The sequence below is a fragment of the Prunus dulcis genome, chromosome 3 (genome assembly GCF_902201215.1).
Source record: "Prunus dulcis chromosome 3, ALMONDv2, whole genome shotgun sequence".
Taxonomy (NCBI): Eukaryota; Viridiplantae; Streptophyta; class Magnoliopsida; order Rosales; family Rosaceae; genus Prunus; species Prunus dulcis.
This window is the reverse complement of record NC_047652.1, coordinates 11,500,557-11,521,544: the sequence shown is the minus strand read 5'-3', so window position 1 is coordinate 11,521,544 and position 20,988 is coordinate 11,500,557. Positions and strand designations below refer to the sequence as shown.

Below are 20,988 nucleotides of genomic sequence, written 5' to 3'. Positions count from 1 at the left end.
GCGGTTTTCACTTAGACCGTCGTTGTTTTCTGGTCGTCTTTTTCACTTTTTGTAGTAGTGAGAAATTTATGAGTTCTAGAGGTGGGAGGATAAAAGGAAAAGCTTGAGGCTTGAAAGCTATGGTATTTATAGCTTGGAAGGGTATGAGAAGGAAGGAAAAGCTTAGAGTTATGGTTTGTGAGGCTTTATAAGGAAAATTGAGGATTTCAAATATGGGAAAATAGAAGAAATGGTTGTGATAGCTGCGGAATGGCTGGGATGGCCACTGGAATGCTTACAACAGCTGAATGAAGGAAGGAAAGTGGTCTGGTGGTTGCTGAATGGGGTTCATGGCTACTGGGATGCTTGCAGCGGCCAAAGCAAGAAGATGTTGTGCTACTTCAGCAGTTAAAGGAAAGGCCTGATGGCTAAAGAAGGGAGTTGATGGTTGCTGTGTTGCTTGCAACAGCCGAGTAAGGGAGTGTTGGCTGAAGAAAAATTGGTGCCCTTTGCTTGAGCCATGAATGCCAATTTATAGAGGGTGAGGGTTTTCCTTTATTTCCAATAGGTAAAGGGAGGTGCTGGAACCAGCCTATTTCCAGTGGTTAAAAGGAAGCACTGGGGCATGCTATTTTCCAACATGTGAAGCTAGGTACCATAAACTGATTATTTCTTATGGGTAAAGGGAAGTGCTGGTGACTGCTTGTTTCCAGTGGGTAATAGGAAATGCTAGAAAAGGCTTGTTTCCAACGGATAAAGCTAGGCATTTGGAAAATGACTATTTCCTATGGGTAAAAGGAAATGCTTAAAAAATATCTCATTTGCTCACCCACATTGGAGAACTCTAAGTAATAGGCTTGGACTTTGGTGCTCCCAAGTAGCTAGCCCAAAGTCTCCATTATCCAAGAGCTTTCGTGGGCCTTGTGGACCTCCGTAACCTTCCACACCACAATCCCTCATGCAAGCCCCGTAAACCACATGACTTGGGTTCATGTGAGCTTGATAGGTGATTGGCATGGGAAAAATGTATTATGAGTTTGGCATGGCATGTGCACTATTTCTATATTTATTTAATGAATTAAATCCCAAAATACAGCTTGGATTAACGCATGACCTACATTATATGTTATATTGGGCTTTAAATGTCTTTGAGCTTCCCGTGACTTTTTTGGGCCTCAACACAACTGAATTGTATACTCTTTCCTCTCCCAAGGTTTTGTCCCATGTTATTTTCTCCGGGAAGATTTTAACAAGACCACCGTTAACATTATAGTCTTTACCATGTAATGTTATGTTGAGTTTAATGAAATACTATCTTTTTCTCAACAAAAATAATTAATACATCTCCTCAACATCTACGTTCAAGCCTTAAAACTTCACTGGCAATATTTATCTCAACATCATTATGTTCAATCTATTCACTAACAATTATTCTCTCTTAGCCTTGTTGGTCGTATCTTTTCTTTAGCCTTGTTGGTCGTATCTTTTCTTTGTTTATAAGGACAATGCTTGGCTCCTAATATATCAGGAGTCATTCCTCTTTAACACATGACGTGGCCTCCTTAGAAGACGACACATGTATCTTTTTTTTAATTTTTTTTGTTTCACCAACTCTCTCTCTGTCTCTCTTCTCACCCACTCTCCTCTCCTCCCTTTGCTCTCTTTTCTCTCATTTCTGTCTCTGTGTCTTCCCCTGCAATTCTTTGGAAGAAATTTTCAGCCTCTTTCTCTTCCCGATCGCTGCCATTTTCCATCCTCGACATCAAAGTCGACCGCCATCTTCCATCTCCGCATCACCTCCCCCTCCTCCATTCCCCGTTCTCTCTCCAATCACTCTTCCTCCATCATCATCATCATCACCCGAGGGGATGAAGATGGCTGAGGGAAAGAGCGAGAGAGAAAAAGGGAATGAGAGGGAGAAAATGGCAGGAACGAAGGAAAACAAAGTGAACATGTAACCTATATATATATTTTATAATTAGGTTAGAATCATTTTTTCTTTTTTAGTACGAGTGATAGTCTAACTATAGGGCCCTCAGCTTTCTTACAGGTCTGCAAATCAATGCCAACAATGCCATGTTTCACTTGACTAGCCCTCGTTGGCAATTAGGTTAGAAATTTAGAATAGTTAAAAGAGTTGTTCGTTTAAAACAAGGAGGTTGAGTGAGAGCTCTTGCTTGTAGCGAAGTAAGTTGTATATTGTATATCCAATCCAAGTTTTAGACCCATAAAATACGGGTAGGAGTCTGAAAAAGAAAATTAAATATGGACAGGCGAATTTAAATCAAGCTTCGTTTCCTGAGTAACAGGTTTTACTTATTACCAAAAATACAGACTCCAACTCCAAGTTATACTTTTAACAATAGAGATTCTTTTATCTGAGTACCATGTAACATGGTCACCAGAATTTTTCACTATTATCGGTTGTACCCAACCATGTGCCTCTTATCAGGAGATAGGTCATAGATGAAAGAGGTAGATATGGCTGTGCACAACTGGTGATCAGAAAGTATTACTCGCCACACATCTCGGTATGGATTGAGTATTGAGGAATTGGAATAAGAAATGTTTTGGCCAGAATTGGCATAAGCATATATTAATACGGCCATATTCATTCCAATTAGAGCACAATAGCAATGAGCCAAGTCCCGTTCAAAGTCATTACCTTATACTTACATATGCCAGGAATCCCAAAACATAAAACATACTGAAAATTAACCAACCAATTCCAAAATAGCAGAGCATTGAAAAGCACATGGGGTACAAAAATACTATATGCATGTCCAAGGAATTTGTTTCACCATGCCAATGTATCTTTAGCTCTTATTACCTTCCCAATCCCATCATGTCAGCTAGTCAATTGTGATTTAGGCTCCAACTCGAAACTGCTCACAATCTGTTGATCCATTTTTGGTGAAATTTGTAATAAGCATATTCATCATCCTAGCTACACTTGACTTGAACTGTTTTGAGCCACTATTTTCAACATTCTGGGCTGCATCTTCGCTAACAGACCCTACTAAAGTGCCCTCAGTATATGCTTTACATGCTGCCAGAATATTATGTGCACGGTTGCGAAAATGACCCAAGACAAAGTCCTCAAAATACTGCAAGAAAATCCGCTTAATTTAGCCATAGAATTACATACACAAGACAAAAAAGAGAAAGTGCTTCTCAAAACAAAAGATAATATACAAACTCTCACTATTCACTTTTCAGCTACGCTACTAAAACCACAGTAAACCATAAGGAAGAGTGAGGTGTTGTGTTCTAATGTTCATCTCAGTACACTTAATTTAGCCATAGAATTACAAACATAAGACACAAAAGGGAAAGCGCTTCTCAAAACAAAAGATAATATATGAACTGTCTCACAATTCACTTTTCAGCTATGCTACTAAAACCACAGTAAACCATAAAGAAGAGTGAGGTACTGTGTTCTAATGTTCATGTCAGTACACCAATCAGTGGGCAGGACAGCAAAGTTCACCTCGCGAACCACCACCATAGCTCATAAGGAAACTGTTATTGGCACTTAAAAAAAGTCATCATGTGCTCCTTCCTTGTTTTTCCACAGAGGAGTGCAGGATGAGTTTTCTCAAGTGCCAATGACAACTCCGTAACAAAAATACATAAATTACAAGATCCAAAATTTAATCAAATTTTCATACGATCCAAGTAAATACATGAGGAAATAATATTCTAGTTTATGAAAATTCTCTTTTTCCTCGTCTTTTTCCTTCTTTCCCCTTTTGGAATACATAGCATTTCTTTGAACCTTTCCATTATATACTTTCAAATAATAAATATTTCATCACTTAACATATATACCCAGTGGTTCCACAGATTGTGACAGAAGGAAAAAACCAGCGGAATTCAAAGAGCATGGAAACTCACAAAGCAAAATTTATATATCATGATTTAAGGTCCATTAGTCGCATAACTGGCAATTAATGACAAATAATACAGTTTGTACTCTCAAAGTACTTCTACAACAAGCAGAGTCATATAACACAATGAATCAACCATGTTTGAGCTCCCTATATTCTGCTATCTTTTGGCATAGAACACAAGTAACAATTGCAAGCTTTAGATACAAAACCAAGTGGATAAGACATCCACAAGCCAAACGAGCTACAACAGAATAACAGACGAAACCAGAACCAGAATCAGACACACTAAAACAAAGACACTAGCCAAACTACACAGAAAAGGCAACACCAGAAGGACCAAAAGAAACGAGCCAGAAAGAATCGAACAAGATCCAGCAAAAAGCTAAAAATAAGCAAGACTCAAAAAAACACTTGACATCACAACAGCAGCCATATCCCTCAATATAGTGGAGTAGGAATAGTCTTTGAAATCTGAAGTGACAGAAGCCCATAAAGCTGCCAAGAATTGAACTCTATCCCATAATTCACCAACACCCACTCCCTCATACTCATCAAAAATCCTCCTAGTACGCTCCAGCCATATGTTCCAAAATACAGAATGCACCAAACAGCCCCATAAGGTTGAAGCACGCTTCGCCCCGCCCCATACGACAAAATGGGAACTGAGAAAATCAACACAACCTTGTGGAATAGCCCAAACAGACTTAACCTCCCTCAACAAGGTCCACCAAAGACTTAAAGAAAAGGGGCAATGTAAAAACAGATGATCCACGTTTTCCTCACTCATTTTGCATAGAAGATCTAGATGCCATAATAACTCGATAGTTCTCCATGTGAAATAAGAAAATATTTGTTTCCTAGATGAGTAATAGATGGTAATCCAATAGCTCTTAGCTCAGACAAAATAGCATTCCTGGACTCCAAGTTTAATAGATACCAAAGCTGGCAATCTATTTCATATTGTACATCCGAGTACAGCTTCCTGTCTAAGAAGCCTACAAGTCATGCCAAGGGACCCCCGCTGTACAGTTCCAATCTCATCCTGTCTCTATTTAATTGCTAGCTGCTGTCATCTTCTCCTGCAGCCAGTATCCCAAGCCCAAATACAACCACAATCCTAAACTTTTTCACCACATCAAAGTATCCCAAAATAAACTCATGTCCAACAGATCCTGCCACTCTTTAAATTAGATAAATTGTGCTTGAATTTCTTTAAAATATGAATATTCAGAGCAACATAGGGTAGGACAAGACTGAATGAATCTCAAACCATACCTGAATATCCATGGGTAAATCTACAATATCCAAATCCTGCCCCATCTCAGGTTAAAATAGTCGCCAATATTGGACAATAGAGTAAAAGATAAAGCACACGTTCCTCTGCCTTCTGGCCATATTACTCTTCCTCATTGCATCCCTTCTAATTCCATTGTGGATCTAATTCCATTGTGGGACTTGGCAGGTTAGGGTTACAACATAGTTTGCTAACAACTAAAGTAAGCAGAGAAAACAAGCCTAGCTCAATTAAGTCCTACAATTATGCTAGACTCAGAACCAATTCAACCCAAGAAACCACAACTTTGGGAAATAAAACTCCCTATTGTTTTGCAAAAGACTCAAACTTCAATAGAGACAATCTAATAAATCAATCCTCCAGCAAGGAAAGAAGTAAACTTTTTTTGCAAATAAAAGATCAAAGTGAATTCTAACAGAGATGGTCGCGGTAATTATACCTTAGGTGGCCTCCTTAGTGTATACATCATCGTCTTTAGGGATAAAATAAATACTTCCTCATTGTAGCTCCTGGACCTCTTTTGCCCTTCTGCTCCAACATACGTTGTATCATACCCCGGCTCATTGAAGAAGGGGTCTGCATTCAGAATAAGAGCTTGTATAGAGACTAAAACTTGTAGCATTGTTGATTGCCCTGGGACCCAATTTTCATTTTGTTTTCCACTCCAAGTGCCTAGGAGACTGAGACAAACTTTCCCACATTCATACAAATTTGGATTTAATCGAAGACCTCCTGAATAGTAGTACACCATCTGACAGAAGAAATTCTGAAGTCAATACATACAACAGACCAAATAAACAATAAAAGCCAATATAGTGGTAGCAAATACATACCGGTGGTGACTTAGGATAGTTAGTGGGGAAGAGACAATCAAAGACAAAAAGACCATCATGGTAGGGAGTGCCCGGAGGTCCTATAATAACTGCCCTCAAAAGTTCCATTCTTGCTTCATAAACCCTTACAAATATAGTGTCTGCAAAAGGAAAATTAAATTGAGAGAGGAAGTAAGCCATCCTACTAAACTAATGCCATGAAATGACCCAAAAGGAACTGATTTCCCAAAATAGGTGAAATTGCTTATGGAAAACAGAGACGGCAAGGGGAGATACAACCTTACAAACACAAAAATTATTCCAACACTGGTATGATCAATATAAAAGGTTAGTCATTTCTGGAATTGCTTACATTCAATTACATAAAAAATCAAACACAAAAGGCTCAAACCATACATTCCCCATGCTGTCGACATAACAGAAGCATGGTGAATCACTAGACATAGTGGTAGACCTCACCTGGTAAGTCCTTCTCCAAAATTTTCCACTCTTCCTGAATTCTCTTTGCCCAAGACTTGGGTGGCTATCAACAAACAGACACAGATTAGTACATGATCACACATCCATAAATAAGTGCGTGTCCTGGTACCTCAAACCCACCCCCTCCCCGAAACCCATGGGAAATGGTTACCCCAATTTGGGGTGTGTTAGTTTGTGTGTGCTCAGGCCTGTGCATTTTTATCTGTAAGATGAATATTCAGCCAGACCAGGCACATCTGTGAAGTGAAATGTGGGCACCTGCACATGTTCACACATCTGTTTGGGAGGGGGCAGGTGTAAAGCTCAAGTTTAAGTAATTAAACTCACCTGCTCATCTGAAAATCCCATGCGGCTATAGTGATGATCCGAGAAATCTTCCACAATATCAAATTGCTTAAACTGTTGGGAATTTTGAATGGTACAGTCATCAATGCTGTCTGCCGGTTTCGTACTAGAACTTGACTCAGAAGGAACAGTTGAACTACATGGTGGTAGATCTGAAATAGTTAACGTCTTAGTGGATGCTAAGTTCTCACTTGGTGAAGGATCATTCAACCAGGGCAGTGGAGCTTCTACCCCAGGAGGCAAGTTCACATTATCAAAATGAGATTGCAGAGTCATATAATCATCATCATCATACAAAAAACCATCATTGTCATCATTGTCATCATAGTCATATTCATTATCATCATCACCATCATCATCTTCAATGCTCATATCATCATCGTCATTAGATGAAACACCATTGGAAGTTTTGACAACATTTGAATTGGATGATCCTGATGTTGAAATCTTGAGGAGATCAATGCTATCTGCTGATCCTGCTACACTACTTGAGTTCCCAGGATCACTGACCAAAGCACAAGCACCCTACAGAAAGATGTACAATTTTTACAACCATGCAATGGTACACAAGAGATACAGAAAAGGCAGCCAATCAGCATGTAGTGTAAAATTAGTCAAGATAACACAGCTTAGCTTATTCTTCTTACATCTCATTCTTCATAATTTAACAGTTCTTCCCACACTACCTAAGTCAATTTCAATAATATCATCCAAAATGGTAATTGATCTTTATTGAGAAACAAGCTCCACAAGGAAAAAAATTATTTCGAGTAGTTGAAATTGTTTCATAGCTATTGTCATTGAATTGCTAAAATATGTCTTTTTGCATATTCATGTAAGTATAAAAATTTCTTTTTTGTAAAATTGAAACACGGTACAGTACATTGCAATAACGATGAGTGGTGATGATAATGGTCAGAGGTTAAACCAGCAACACCAGTAATGGTAATAAATATAAGGGAGACACACACAATCTTAACTATGGCAAAAAGTAAGTGACAACATACAAGTTTACAACTTTTCAAATGGTAACTGTGACAATAACAGTGGCCGTAACAGTATGTTTAGCATAAAAATTCCGCATTTGCCAACAAACTGATGGAGACTGTATATAAGTGTAGTTCACTTCAACCACGAGGAGAGTTTATATGCATTGCAAAAGTGCTTAAAAGTTAAAGCTAAAAAAAATAGGTTTTAACCAAAACAACCAGTGGTTGCTGCTGGAAACTGTTAGTTTTACAGCATTTAGTTGAGTGATCAAACAGCCCAAACTAAAATAACAAAAGCACTGAAAGAAACAGAGAAATCAGTCGTGTAGAAGCGTAGAAGACTTCTAGTTCACTTGCTAACCAAACACAAAGCCTCAACTTTCCCAGAAAGTTTAACAAAATTGAAGAGAACAAAACAATTTCTTGGCGATTGGTCTCAATAAGTGTAGTTCTCTTCAACCACGAGTCAAAAATCATCATAAACGACCAGATACCCAAAACCCATCACAAAAAAAGGCATAAATAGAAAATTTGACACAAACCCATGAAAAATAAATTCACCCAACAATTACCCAAAAAGTCCCATTTCTTAAATTATACTAAATTTAAAAGCAATACCTCATTCTCCTTGAGTTTCTTGGGCAAAGAGGCCTGAAGGGCTTCTTCAGAAGCGGAAGAGGCCATGCCAAATTTCACTTCTGACAACGACAACGATCCCTAGAAAATCAATGGGACCAAACTTTAAAAGACAGAGAGAGAAACAAAGTTTTCTTGTACGGACTATTTCCACTTAAAAATTAAAATTCATGCTTATTATTACGGAGAAAAACAAAATCCAAATTTCAAAGTCATCAACATGATCAAAACCTTGCAGAGCTGTGAAGTCCTTGTTCTATACGAAGAGAGAGAGAGAGAGAGAGAGTAGTAAAGTGAGAGTGGAACTTCCAATTGGAAGAGGAGAGAGAGAGAGTGAGCGTTTCGCGCCCTATTAGGTAAGTTCGCTATCGTACGCGGAAACAAAGGTTAGGACGAGGGAATACGACGCGGTGAGGATAAGCATGTATTGCAACGTGGCGGCTTATTATTGGAATGTCGAGTTATTGTCTCCTGCATTGCCAATAAGGAAGTGAGTATTTTAAAGCTTCAGGTGAGACTGAATATGGGGGATTGCTGCTGATTCTAATTTACACCCTTATAATTCCCATTAATTTTTTGGGTTCTTTAGTTTTTAGGCACTATATATTTTACTAATTAAGAAAATACAAATCCAATTTCACTTAATTAGGAAAAGGCCAAAGAATAAAAAATAGGATGTAATTTTACAATCATGTATTGCAAAAAGCTAAAAATTGCAAAAAATGACATTTTAACTATTTCATTTTAAATCAAAAAGTATTACAATTTTACAATAATGTAATATAAAAAATATCAAAATTACACACAATGTCATTTCAACTTCGGCAATCCCCCGGGGACCAATTCCATTGCCTTTTATTCATCCTTTAAAAAAAAAAAATTGTTACATTAAAGGGCTGGAACCTTGACCGTCAAAGGAGGAAGCCTCACTCACAAACCAATACACCAAACTTGTTTTTGTGATATTCATTTAGTTACACAATATTTATATAAACAATCAACGATTTTAAAAATAAAAAAAAACATTTCAAAACCAAATTCATGGAAAACTGCAAATAAAAACAGAAACTACAACAAATACAATGTAGATATCAATGATGTAAAAAAACAAAAACTATTAACAAAAAATATATATACAATGTAGATATCAAATGATGTAAACAAAAAACTCTAAAAAAACATTTTAAAAAACCATTATCGTTCTACAGGGACTTTCCAAAACCTCTAAAAAACAACAACAACAAAAATACTACCTGAGATGAAGAGGAACAGGAAATAGGTATGCAGTTTTTTTTTTTTTTTTTTTTTGTATTGCAGTTTATGTTTTATTATGTTTCATGTAATAATCTGATCCTAAATAAATTTTTAATTATTAATTTATTCAAGTAAAAGACGATTTTATTCCGAGAATATTTTAATGGTTTAAAAGTTGACTTTTTGTTTGGGAAGGAATCTGGGGATTCTAGTTGTACCAGTGTAGAGCACGTCAAGATGAGTCCGTAGACATGTAGTGGGCTCAAATCAAAGTTGTAATGAAGAAGTTATGATCTACGGAAGCCTAGTGGCATAACCGTAAACATTTTGAAGTGAGTTTTTTTTTTTTTAATAAACCAGATCTCTCTCTCTCTCCTCTCACGCAGAACATATCTCTCTCTTTCCTCCGTTCAGCCCAGGTGGGACACCACGTGTTTCGGCAATGATTCCGGCCACGTCCGGCCGTACCCGGCCATGGTTTTGGATCCATTATCTTCGTCTCTCTCTCCTCTACACATATATACTAGTTTCCAACCCCAAATCTAAGGAAATTAAAGCCAAAATTAAAGCTAAACTAAAGCCCAAATCAGGCTGTTTCAAAACAGTGGGTTTCGAGGGATTTTTCGGCCACCAAATTACACCCAAAATACTCTCTTACCTTCCCTTTGTGTTATCCCTCGAAGAGCCAATGTGAATTCATTCCAAAATCATTGATTTCAAACCTAGAAATTTATAGGTTCTCAAAGATAGAAATGTTCATTCGAGGGTTTTAACGGTAGAATTGAACTTCAAGCCAAGATACTCGTGCTTTATTGAACTTGCAAGAAGGACTCTCGAAGGGTTATGCTAGCTCGGACGCACAGTGAGTAGACATTTGTTTTCTAAATAGTTTTAAGAAGTTCTTGAATTGTGGTTATTAATTGCTTTGCTTAAGGAAATGGATAATTTATGATTTCCAGCTTTCTAAATAGCGTTTTATGCATATTCGAATTTAATTTGAGAACGATTCTGAAAGATTATTCATGAACGAAGTATTTATACTTTTTGCTTTCCAAGCATTTAGTTGAATTCAATGATTTTTATTAAATTTTGGTTATGTTTAAATGTTAATGAATTAGAAAGTAGAAAAGGAAATATTAACGGGATTTAAGGACTAAATGAGAAATCGAATTATAAATTTTCTAGGAAAGGTTTTTAAATCACCATATGTACCCAAAATGTTGCCTTCGGTTGAGTTAGCGCGCCTTTGACAGTTATTCCATGAGTCTTAGGGATATTCAGACCGTGAGGAGTGAGGATGCAGCTCAGGTTGACCAAGTGTCCCCTAAGTCTTGCGAGGATGCGGCTCAGGTTGACCAAGTGTCCCCTGAGTCTTGCGAGGAATGTGGCTTGGGTGACTTTGTATTTCCAAGGCTTGCGAGGATGTGTCGCTTATGTGACACTTGGAATTGACTGATTTATTATGGGTACAGCTACGTGGAATGAAATTATCTCTTTTCAATAGGGGTGTTCATGGTTCAATAACCGTGTCTTAGAGGAGTTGCCGACCACTGAACCGGAGGTCATCAGCGCACCTATTTTAGAGACCATCGCCGCATCGAGGAGATGCAAGACCGACTATAATCGGCACGCCTAGAAGTCGGTGCGGTTTGGTTTGGTTCGGCGAGCATCGATGGCAGAGGATTGAACTGAGATTGAGGATCACTTCCTGGTTGAGGGTGTGGGGAGGAAGAAGAAGAAAAGAAGAAGAAGATGGAGAGAAGAGGGAAAGAAGAAGAAGATGCAGCTATTTACCCAAAAAAATAATAATATAAGAAAATGCAGCGGCGGGAGGAAGAGGAAAGAAAAAAAGATGGAGAGAGAGAGAGAGAAGAAAGATGGAATGACAAAAAGATAGAGAAGAGAAGAAAGAAGGCATGTCGGCTGGGGGTGGAAGAAAAGAAAAAGAAAATGAGAGTATGTGGGGCAGGGAAAACCCTAACTTTAAAAATAAATAAATAATGTTTTAGATTGTAATAAATAATACAATTATACACACATTAGATAAGAAGGCACATCAGTCCAGTAGTATTTGGGCTTTGCATATGAACTGTGAATATAGTTTGATTCCCCATCATGGCATTTGTCTAAATTTTTGGTCAAGTGTGCTCAACACCTGTCAAGTGTCAGACACGCACACGATTTAGCTCAAATTCCAAGGAATTTGAGCTTGGATTCAGCTCAAATTCCAAAGTGGAATTTGGGCCGAGTCCCGTCATTTCATCCATTGTAGTTTCATTAAAACTAACATGTTGAAGAGTTTTTGAAGTCCACTCTTTTTCCCTTCTTCCTAGTTTGGCTTTAGCAGAAATCCTACCACTTATTACAAGAAATATTACAACAAATCCTACCACAAAATGAAAACTAGTTGTTACTTGAGTAAAGTCGCCGTGCACCATCTCCACAAGCTTACTTATCGTGTTTCGCTTGAAAACCTAGTTCGTATCCTCAGTCTAAACTCGAGAAAACGAACCACTGCTTCCATATGGGGACAGGGGGTACGCCATAGTGGGGATCGCAGGGCAGGAGTAACCGAGCCCGAAGATCCGGAACAATTGGAATAACCCGAATTCGAAATTGCCGAGGAGGAATGTCCCAGATTAGGGTTAGGGTTAGGATTTTGATTGAGATTGGGATTGAGCCTGCGCTGGAAGAACAGAGGCAGGTCTTGACCAAAGACAATGCTAAGATTCTTGGCGAGATCGACATGAGTGGAGCTTGGGATAGGACTCCATGAGCTAAATGATGACGAGGATGTTGTAAGTGACGCCGTGAAACGACATGGGGATGGTGCCTTTGAGGAGGTTGACGGAACAACCGTTGTTGTGGGTGAACGTCGCCGTTTTAGGGTCAAGGGAGAGGTTGGCGGTGGTGAGAAAGATGAGGTGATTGAGGATGTTCCATTTGGTATCTTCAGCGTAAGGGAGGGAAGAGGGGCCTCGCTGCGAGAGGACTGAGCTTAGGAACTGCTGAATTAGTCGCAGGTTCGTTTGGGTTTGACCAGTCGGCAGAACCATCGCTATTCGTGTTTGGAAAATGGAGATTTCAGATTGAGAGAGAGAGAGAGAGAGAGAGAGAGAGAGAGAGAGAATTTTGATTGTTGAATTGAAATTGGGGGATTGGTTTGTTTGTTATATTTGCTTCGCGAAGAAGGGCATGTGAGCGTGCCGTGTTGAGTTGAGACTGGCGTGTGAGCATGTTGCTGCTGACTTCCCCCTTTCAAAAATGGTGCCCAACATCTTTGAACTCTCAAAAAATTTCTCTGGACAACTTACTTCTTCTTTTTTTTATTAAGAAAATTAAATACAAATTACGTTATACTTTAATTTTATCTAAATTATCGACGGGGATTCGAACTTTAATGTAGAGTGACATTATACTTTAATTTAATCTAAACTATTAAAGGGGATTCGAACTCTGATGTAGAGTGGGGATCAAATCCACTTTAATCAACTTGGCTAAATTCATATATGTGATTCTTACTTTTTGTGAAGCCATTTTCTGAGTGTCCATGGCTAACAAGGTTGAAGCAAGCTCTCAAAGTGACAGGATCTGTACTAAATTCTCGAGGATCAATGGGATAGATTTATACTTGTTTCAACAAAAACATGCAGCAAGTTGATGTCTAAAGAATACGTACACATACAAGTCAGCAAGTTGCAAAACAAAGCATGCCTTACAGTTTACCGGGTTGGTGACAACTTGGCATTTTCAATTTAGCTCGGAAGCTTATCAAAATCCGGCAAGTTTTGGTGACGGCATTCTTTGGCATCGGTTTCCATAGTAGCACATTAGCCAACAAGCAGTGTGGGGAAGGTATATTCAATTATTAGCCAAAAAAAACAATAATAAATTCGATCCCCCTCTCCATGCATGAGTCACATTGTGAAAATGTTTGGTACAGAAAAATACTCTTTCTTATAGAAGTAAAATACGGCAAACAAAACCACACTCCGATAGCTCATTTTGTGTCCTGGAGACCATCCATTATAGAAATAAAATACGTCGAACTAAAATACGATGAACAAAATATTATTTCTTATAGAACTAAAAAGGAGGGAAAAAAAACAAGCAAAAAAGTGAAAACCAGACTTTACCAGTTTGCTAATTCATGTCCAGCACTGTCAAAGCATTTTCCAAACTCCATTGGTAGACGATTTTAATACACCTATTACAAATGGTTTAGCCTTAACTTTTTCATCCTGCACGACAACAGCAGCAGTCAGAGCACTAAGAAAAACAGTGAAATCAGGAGAAATATAGATCATTTGGAAGTAAATTGCTGACCCCTGCATAGATTTCAGACCTTTTAATTTTCTCTTTGAGGGCTAGGGTTACGGGCTCTATACCTTAGCCTGCCGCCACGCTTTAGGGTTGGCTTATGTCAGTTGGTTTCTTGTACACTTGTGGGTGTCTTCCTGCGTCTTCCTACGGTGATTCACGATCGCGATGTTTCACCCCACGTGAACAAGATGGGGTGGTTATTAGTTCTTCAGCCATCTCTACTAATAGTTTTATTGGATTTACCTATAGTTTTGTGGCCGAAGTCCTTGTGGATCACCGTGTCAACAGTGATGGTTTTATTAAGACTTTTTCGAATCTTTGGAAGGAAACTGAGGAGGTCTTAATCAAGGAAATATAGTCTAATAGATTCTAGGTTCGCTTTGTGAGTGCCCAGGATCAGAAAAAGGTCCTTGAAATGGAACCCTAGGTGTATCGACACTCATGAGTCTTAATGGTCGAACTCCAAAATGATGATAATATGCACTCTTACGTCTTTGACACATGGCACTTTTTGGGTTCAGTTACACGGTGTTCCTGGCTTCTATATGACGATGGTCGTTGCTCAGGCTATATTGGTGCTATGTTAGGGGATGTTATTCGGGTAGATAATCGTGATGGATCCGATTGTGAAGGTCATTTTATTCTCATCCATGTGCAATTTGATGTCACTTTACCTCTCATTCGTCAAGCACCGGTCACTTTTCCAGAGGTTGGGGAGAAAATGGTGGAGTTCCACCTAATTATTGCTTTGCTTGTGGGCGGCTCGGCCATTCCACTCAGGTGTGCCTTAAGAAATATGCAAACCAGTGCATCCAGCACCTTTCTATTACCTGTTCGCCCTCTGATGATATATGCATGCCTCTACTTACAATGCATTCAACCAATATGCTCCTTCTTGCATTCTCTCTGCCCCCAAATATTCCATCCATGTATTTTCAGTTTCCCCCCGATATAAACAACGAGATAAAGTCGGAATAATTAGTTGATAAAGCCATCTTGGATGCAGGATTTTTGAACATATAAATACGAATAACACACAATCGACTGTGTATTCTAAAACTCTCTGTCCATTGGCACTGTCTTCAGTAGCTTAGTGAGGTCATAGGACTTGAAGTCTTTCCCATAACATAAGCCCAGATCTAGGGGAGTTCTGCCATCCTGAAAAATATGAAGCAACTTTGTTAAGATCACTTTTACAGAAAAAAGGAAAGAAAAATAAACGGAGTAGAAAAATCCTTGCTTCATCTCTACTAGAGATCCCTGCTCTGTATCTGGTCAATCCTACCTCATTTCTTCTACTCTTATCTGCACCATTGACTAACAAAATTTTTGCAATATCTCTATTTCTACTTTGTACAGCAATATGCAACGGAGTCCATCCATCCTGAAATACAAGCATATGAAGTTGTTAACAAGGTGGGGAAAATAAAAGAAAAAAGACAAACTGGATACAGCTTTGAGAAATTTCAAAAAATAAAACTCACATTATCTGCAACATTGACATCAACTTTATATTTGATCAATAACTTGACAATCCGCTTGGTGCCTACTTGTACTGCATAATGAAGTGGCGTAGCACCATCCTATAACACAATAATCATAAAAACTTATAGTTCCCCCACAGAAAAACGGACCAGGAGACATTAATCAAAATATTTTCCTTACCCCATCTCTGATATGAGGACTTGCACCTTTTCGTAGAAGATGACTAATAACAGCTTCCTTTTTGGCTATGATTGCAGTGTGAAGAGCAGTTAAGCCATCCTGTTTCACCAAATGAATCTGAGGTTTACTAATCCAGGTACTACAGGGTGCTATCAAATTGGAGACAGATATGGGAACTCCATTATAGATAAAACTCACCTTATCAACAACATTAATATCTACACCATCGTCAAGTAACTTGTCCATGAAAGTTACCAGCCCCGATAGTGCAAGAGTATGTACCGGATTCCATTTTGCCTGAGTAATGAAGGTATAAGACACAATAAATGAAGGAAAAAAAGTAATCACTCTCTACTTGCACATTTGACTTCTTATTAACAGTTGTTTTAGGGAGTGAGAAACAGTTCAATCAATCTGCTCAATCTACAATTCATCATTTGTACTATAGGAGGTAGGTCATGAGCAGACTGCTAGAAACTCATTTTAGTTAAAACTTGAACAGAAAGCATTACAGTTGATATTTTCTCCATATAGGGAGTCGCATGCTTTTGCAAAATTGCTTTTTCTTCTTGCTCCAAGAGCTGTTCCACCTCTGAAATAAACAGATAATACCAATGAATATTTGGTGTTTACCAGGAACTGAGATGCCCAAAAACGTGTTATTACATTGAAGAAGAAAATTATCAGACCAGTGTTTTAAGATCTACATGACCAAGAAATTGTAGAGTACAAATCAACAGCCAGAACTGAATAATCTTACTACAGCAACAAATGTGCTAATATTGCAAGATAACATGGTAAGTCTAGGAAAAATGTTAAGAAATCATTTTAAAATAAATAAATAGTAGGGAAAACTAGGGGTTTTCCATAAACTTTCCAGAAAGATCATAAAACCTCTAAACCCAAAGCTTCTTTTAACTTTTAGAACACAAATTTCAGAGAAAACAGTAATATTGAAGCAACAAGAAAATAAAAGGAAATTAAGAATAAACCTTTCACAAGTTCCTCTTCATACTTGTTTGTTGTGGACCTGTCAACAGAAGCAGCAGCTGGAGCACCTTTCTCTTCTTCTCCTTCTTCTTCCCATTCACTTTGGAAACCCAAGTCATGTTCTTCTGTTTCTTCCTCATCTTCACTGCCGCCGCCATCGTCAGGATCTTCCCACGTTCCCATGTGGGTCTGTAATGAAGATGAAGATGTTGGGTTTGACTCAACCAAAAAATTTCTCAACTTGGAGTGCTTCTCAGCACCATGGAAGCTGAAGCTTCCCCTCCTTATATTATACGCTTTCAAAACATTGGTGTTATGAAGCAATTGTAATTGATGGCTATTTTCTTTGGCCGTGAAATGCTTGAAAGAGCTCAAAATTGCAAAGGAATGGTAACCTTTTGGGGCAGAGAGTGAATGTGGAGCTGAGAATGGTGAGATTGAAACCGTGCCCATTTGTTTTCAGCGACCGAAATAGCCACTGTGTGAGTATATGAGAGAACCCAAGTTAGAAGGGAGTTTGAGTTTGGGTAATAGAGGAATGGATTAAAGTTAAAGACTATCAAATGGGTCGGGTCAAACCGGATTTAGGAATAGAGGGATTTTTGGTATAGAGGAATGGATTAAATTAAAGAAAAATTAGGTTTTAGACATAATTAACTTTATTAATTAGTTTGTAAGATATTTGATATTTTGGTTTTAGTTTTAATACCTAGGAAAAAACTACTATTTTGGATTAGCCCAAAGAGAGGCTCAGATTCGTTGGACTAGGTAAAAAATAACAACTGATAAGACAATTCTACCCTTCTTCTTAAAAAGCCTGGACAGTTAAGCACAATGGCACATGTAGTAATTTTAGGGTTGTTGGATGTCCTTTTGGTAAAATTAGGTGGCTTTGGTTTTATATTAATTAAGCAAAATTAATTATCTTTCTTCCAAATTAGTTAAGTTTTTTATGGGTTAAAACTAAAGAACCCTTAAATTAAACGGATACAGGGTTAAGTACTATCAAATGGATCCTTTTGAGTTTTGACACATCGGGTGAAGACACTTTAAGGAAAATGTAATTACAGTTAAATGGGCTTGTACTTTGGCCCGAGCTCGAGCCCAACCTGTTTCAATGTGTGCTTGAGTTTTGAACCAGACTAGGTTCAACAATTTTATAGTTCAGTAGCGCACGATTCGATCAATTAAATAGATCAGCACGGCACAACATGAATTACTTATTGGCATAATTTAAAAGAATTAGGCAGGCCATTTGACACTTCTAGTTCAGGGTAGTACCAAGTTGATAAGTTAATACTTGTGTTTCACTTTGGCTAGTGTGAATGCACTGTTTTATATCTGCTGAGGAGCTAACTCCATATCTACACGCACAAACACATGTTTTTTCACATTGCTACGTCTTTGCAAATTCCTTATCAATTCCAATAAATCCAGCCCCGTTTGGTTCACAAAATGGATTTGAGAGGAAATCACTTCCCATATCATTTCCCAAAGAATATGAATGAAAGATTCTTTTCCCACGTTTGGTAATGTTGAGAAAGTGACCGGGAGATTTCACTTTGTTTCCTTTCCCATGTTTGTTTTGATTAGGAATGAAAAACAAAGTTTGTATAATTTTCCAATTATACCCATATTAAATCAAATAAAAAAAGAATGCATTTAATGATACGTTGTAATTATAAATTGTTAATAGGGACAAAATAGTCATGAAAATTGTGCATTGAATGTTGGCTCATTTTCCCAAACTTTCCATGAGAAGGGAAAACAAAACCCAAGTTAAAAGGAGGGCTTCACCTTCCCCCCCCCAATTTCCCATGTGACAGGCAACCATTTTCCATGTCTGGACTTACCAAACATGGGAAAGCAATTGAATTCTTATTCCCAAGCTTCCTTTCCTATGAACCAAACGGGGCCTAAATGCTTTGAGTGAAGTGTTGTCTAAGCTCACTCTCCATTCCACCACCACAGGAACTCTGTCCATATCCTAGATGAATATGCAAGTTGATAAATTATTCAAAAGCTCGTGTTGTGTTTGACACAGTTCAATAATGATCGTGCTTGGGCCCGAATTACTTATTGTCACGATTTTAAACAAATTGATCAGCCTGACTCAATTAGTTTGACCCCTCATAAGTTAAAATAGGTCAGTTCAACATTCAATTTACTTGACTTGGTAAACATTACAAATAATTCTAGTGATAATCTACGCATAGTGGGGAGTACATCCGCTCTAGCTAACTTGGTTAAACCCATGTATGCATAATCATATACATTTTTATTGTCATGGTCACTCAATGCAGAAAGGACAAACTTAAGTGTACTCCTTGGGTGAACCTCCTTGTCTGCCATATTAATTAACGAGTCTTCATCATACACATGTCATAATTTGAATTGTTTATTTTCTAAATCATAATTTAAAGATCATCTTTGTAAAAATAAATATAATAAATATAATAATAATTGAAATTAGAGATCATGTGGTCATTCATATAGATCAACTAAATAGAATGAGGATGTTAGTTGTTACTTAGTTGTTACCAAAATCATTGATTTGGTCTGACATGTGGATGATCTTTAGATTGTAAATTTGTGATTTAGGAAACGAAGTCTTTCGGATACGACATGCCTATGTGGTAAAGATTCTTTAATCACAACATGATTGACAAGGAGGGGGTGCACTTAAATATTATCTTTTTTGGATTAACCCCATAGGACAACAAAAATGTATATGATTATATCTTATTAGACACCAGATTGTCTTTTGATGTTAAGAAAAAAGCTTGTAATCACTTCCTATTTGTCAACATTTAGGTTTGGAATTTGGAGGGTGGTTGAACAACCCATTAATTCTCCACAACAATGGGGGAAAGGAGAGCATTTTTCTATTTGAATGTGGATTATGGATGACTGAGGTTAAATCACCTAATTGCAAGAATCCACATTTCCTTCGGGAGAAGCCACCTAATTCTTCCATAAAGGTTTCTTTTTTTCTTTTTCTTTTCTTGACAAAAAAAAAAAAAAAAAGTTGTTTTATTTTTGTTCCTCAAAATAAACAGAGCAGGCCCAATTTTGTTTAAATATTTATATTTTTCTTCGACGACAATAAAAGATTGGTGATCTGGCTCCCTCCCTCCCTCCCATAAGAAACGCATCCCTCGTGAAATTCTTGAAATTTCTAAGCGCCAAATTGCTGGCGCCAAAAACTTCGCGCCACTTGCTCAATACCCGCCACACCACCTTCTTTATAACCCCCTTCTCAAAAATAAAATCCCATTTCCAAAATTTCATTGTTTCTTCTGCCCTCCATCTGTTTGTGAAAATTCCCAAAATATATTCCAAAACTTTCTCATAGCATTTCAGCCCTATTTCCGCAGCCATGGTGCAAAAGCTCAAGCTTGCTAGCCCAGTCAAGTTCTACGGCAACAGCCTCCCCCGCCCCCGGATCTACACCGACGTCAAGTTCAACGACCACCGAGTCGATCCGCCTGTTGCCGTCCTCGACCCTCTGCTCTGGTGGGCCAACGAAGCTCACTGGTCCATGGGCGGCCTCAGTTTCAAGCGCATAAGGCTCCAGGGCCGTATTGAAGGCAACGTCGGCAGGCTCCGCGTGCAGCGCGAGAAGACCGAGAGGAAGAGGCAAAAACTCGAGAAATCCGCAAATGGGTCGGCCTCAAATCAGTCCAATAGCAAGAGGGCTGCCTCCGATTCGCCTCCTCCGGCTCCGATTGCGACGAAGCGCCGGAGATTCTTGGATCTGATCGATGAAGATGATGAAGATGGTAACGATGCGGATGAGATGGAGCATGAGGTTGAGGCTGTGAAGGGGAAGAGGCTCGTGAAGAATCTAGCGGATGCGTTTGATAAGGTGGCTATGGAGGGCGAGGGAGGCAACAGCCTGGGCCCATCGAAGGGTTTGGGTGGTGAATCTGAGGGAATTGCAACAAGAACTCGGAGTCGGAGATCGGAGGAAGATGAGGCTGCAGAGACTGTATTGAAGGTGGCAGAGGAGGTAAATAAGTTGAGTTTCAAGGACAAAAAGTTGAAGGGCAAAAGCAAGGGAAAAGAGAACAAGCAGCAGACCGGGTCTAGCAATGTAAATGGGACTAGGACTTCGCCCAGATTGGCAAACCGTAGCTGAATGTTGGTGTAGGCAGTCAGATCTGCAGTTTAATTTTTCTTCTTTTTTGTTGTAGTTTCTTGCCTTTTTCAGAAAAAAAAAGGGCTCTATATACATATCTCTTGGTGTTGAATTGCAGAGCGGAATTTATGTTTAATTGCAGATATTATATTAATTAATTTGCACA

At 38.4% G+C, this 20,988-nt stretch overlaps 3 protein-coding genes and 1 long non-coding RNA gene across 4 annotated transcripts; 1 reads left to right on the top strand and 3 right to left on the bottom strand.

Annotated features, from left to right (window-relative positions):
• Positions 1–2,538: 2,538 nt before the first annotated feature.
• Positions 2,539–8,817, bottom strand: LOC117621535 (putative ubiquitin-conjugating enzyme E2 38). The gene is made up of 7 exons (XM_034352083.1): positions 8,681–8,817; positions 8,431–8,530; positions 6,807–7,342; positions 6,459–6,522; positions 6,000–6,139; positions 5,606–5,917; positions 2,539–3,086 (listed from the first exon to the last, which is right to left on the bottom strand). The coding sequence occupies exons 2-7, from the start codon at positions 8,495–8,497 to the stop codon at positions 2,847–2,849; spliced, it is 1,359 nt and encodes a 452-aa protein (XP_034207974.1). The 5' UTR covers positions 8,498–8,530; positions 8,681–8,817; the 3' UTR covers positions 2,539–2,846.
• Positions 8,818–13,636: 4,819 nt separating this feature from the next.
• On the bottom strand, positions 13,637–14,753 carry LOC117622084. The gene is made up of 2 exons (XR_004584942.1): positions 14,049–14,753; positions 13,637–13,944 (listed from the first exon to the last, which is right to left on the bottom strand). It is a non-coding gene; the product is annotated as an uncharacterized LOC117622084 (long non-coding RNA).
• A 237-nt stretch (positions 14,754–14,990) lies between these two features.
• Positions 14,991–17,186, bottom strand: LOC117622083 (ankyrin repeat domain-containing protein EMB506, chloroplastic-like). Its single transcript, XM_034352615.1, has 7 exons — positions 16,684–17,186; positions 16,204–16,283; positions 15,890–15,988; positions 15,692–15,790; positions 15,511–15,609; positions 15,312–15,410; positions 14,991–15,184 (listed from the first exon to the last, which is right to left on the bottom strand). The coding sequence occupies exons 1-7, from the start codon at positions 17,132–17,134 to the stop codon at positions 15,080–15,082; spliced, it is 1,032 nt and encodes a 343-aa protein (XP_034208506.1). The 5' UTR covers positions 17,135–17,186; the 3' UTR covers positions 14,991–15,079.
• A 2,583-nt stretch (positions 17,187–19,769) lies between these two features.
• LOC117622415 lies at positions 19,770–20,958 on the top strand. Its single transcript, XM_034353078.1, has one exon. It carries the CDS (start codon positions 20,061–20,063, stop codon positions 20,820–20,822), a length of 762 nt encoding a protein of 253 aa, XP_034208969.1. The 5' UTR covers positions 19,770–20,060; the 3' UTR covers positions 20,823–20,958.
• The last annotated feature ends 30 nt before the right edge of the window (positions 20,959–20,988 follow it).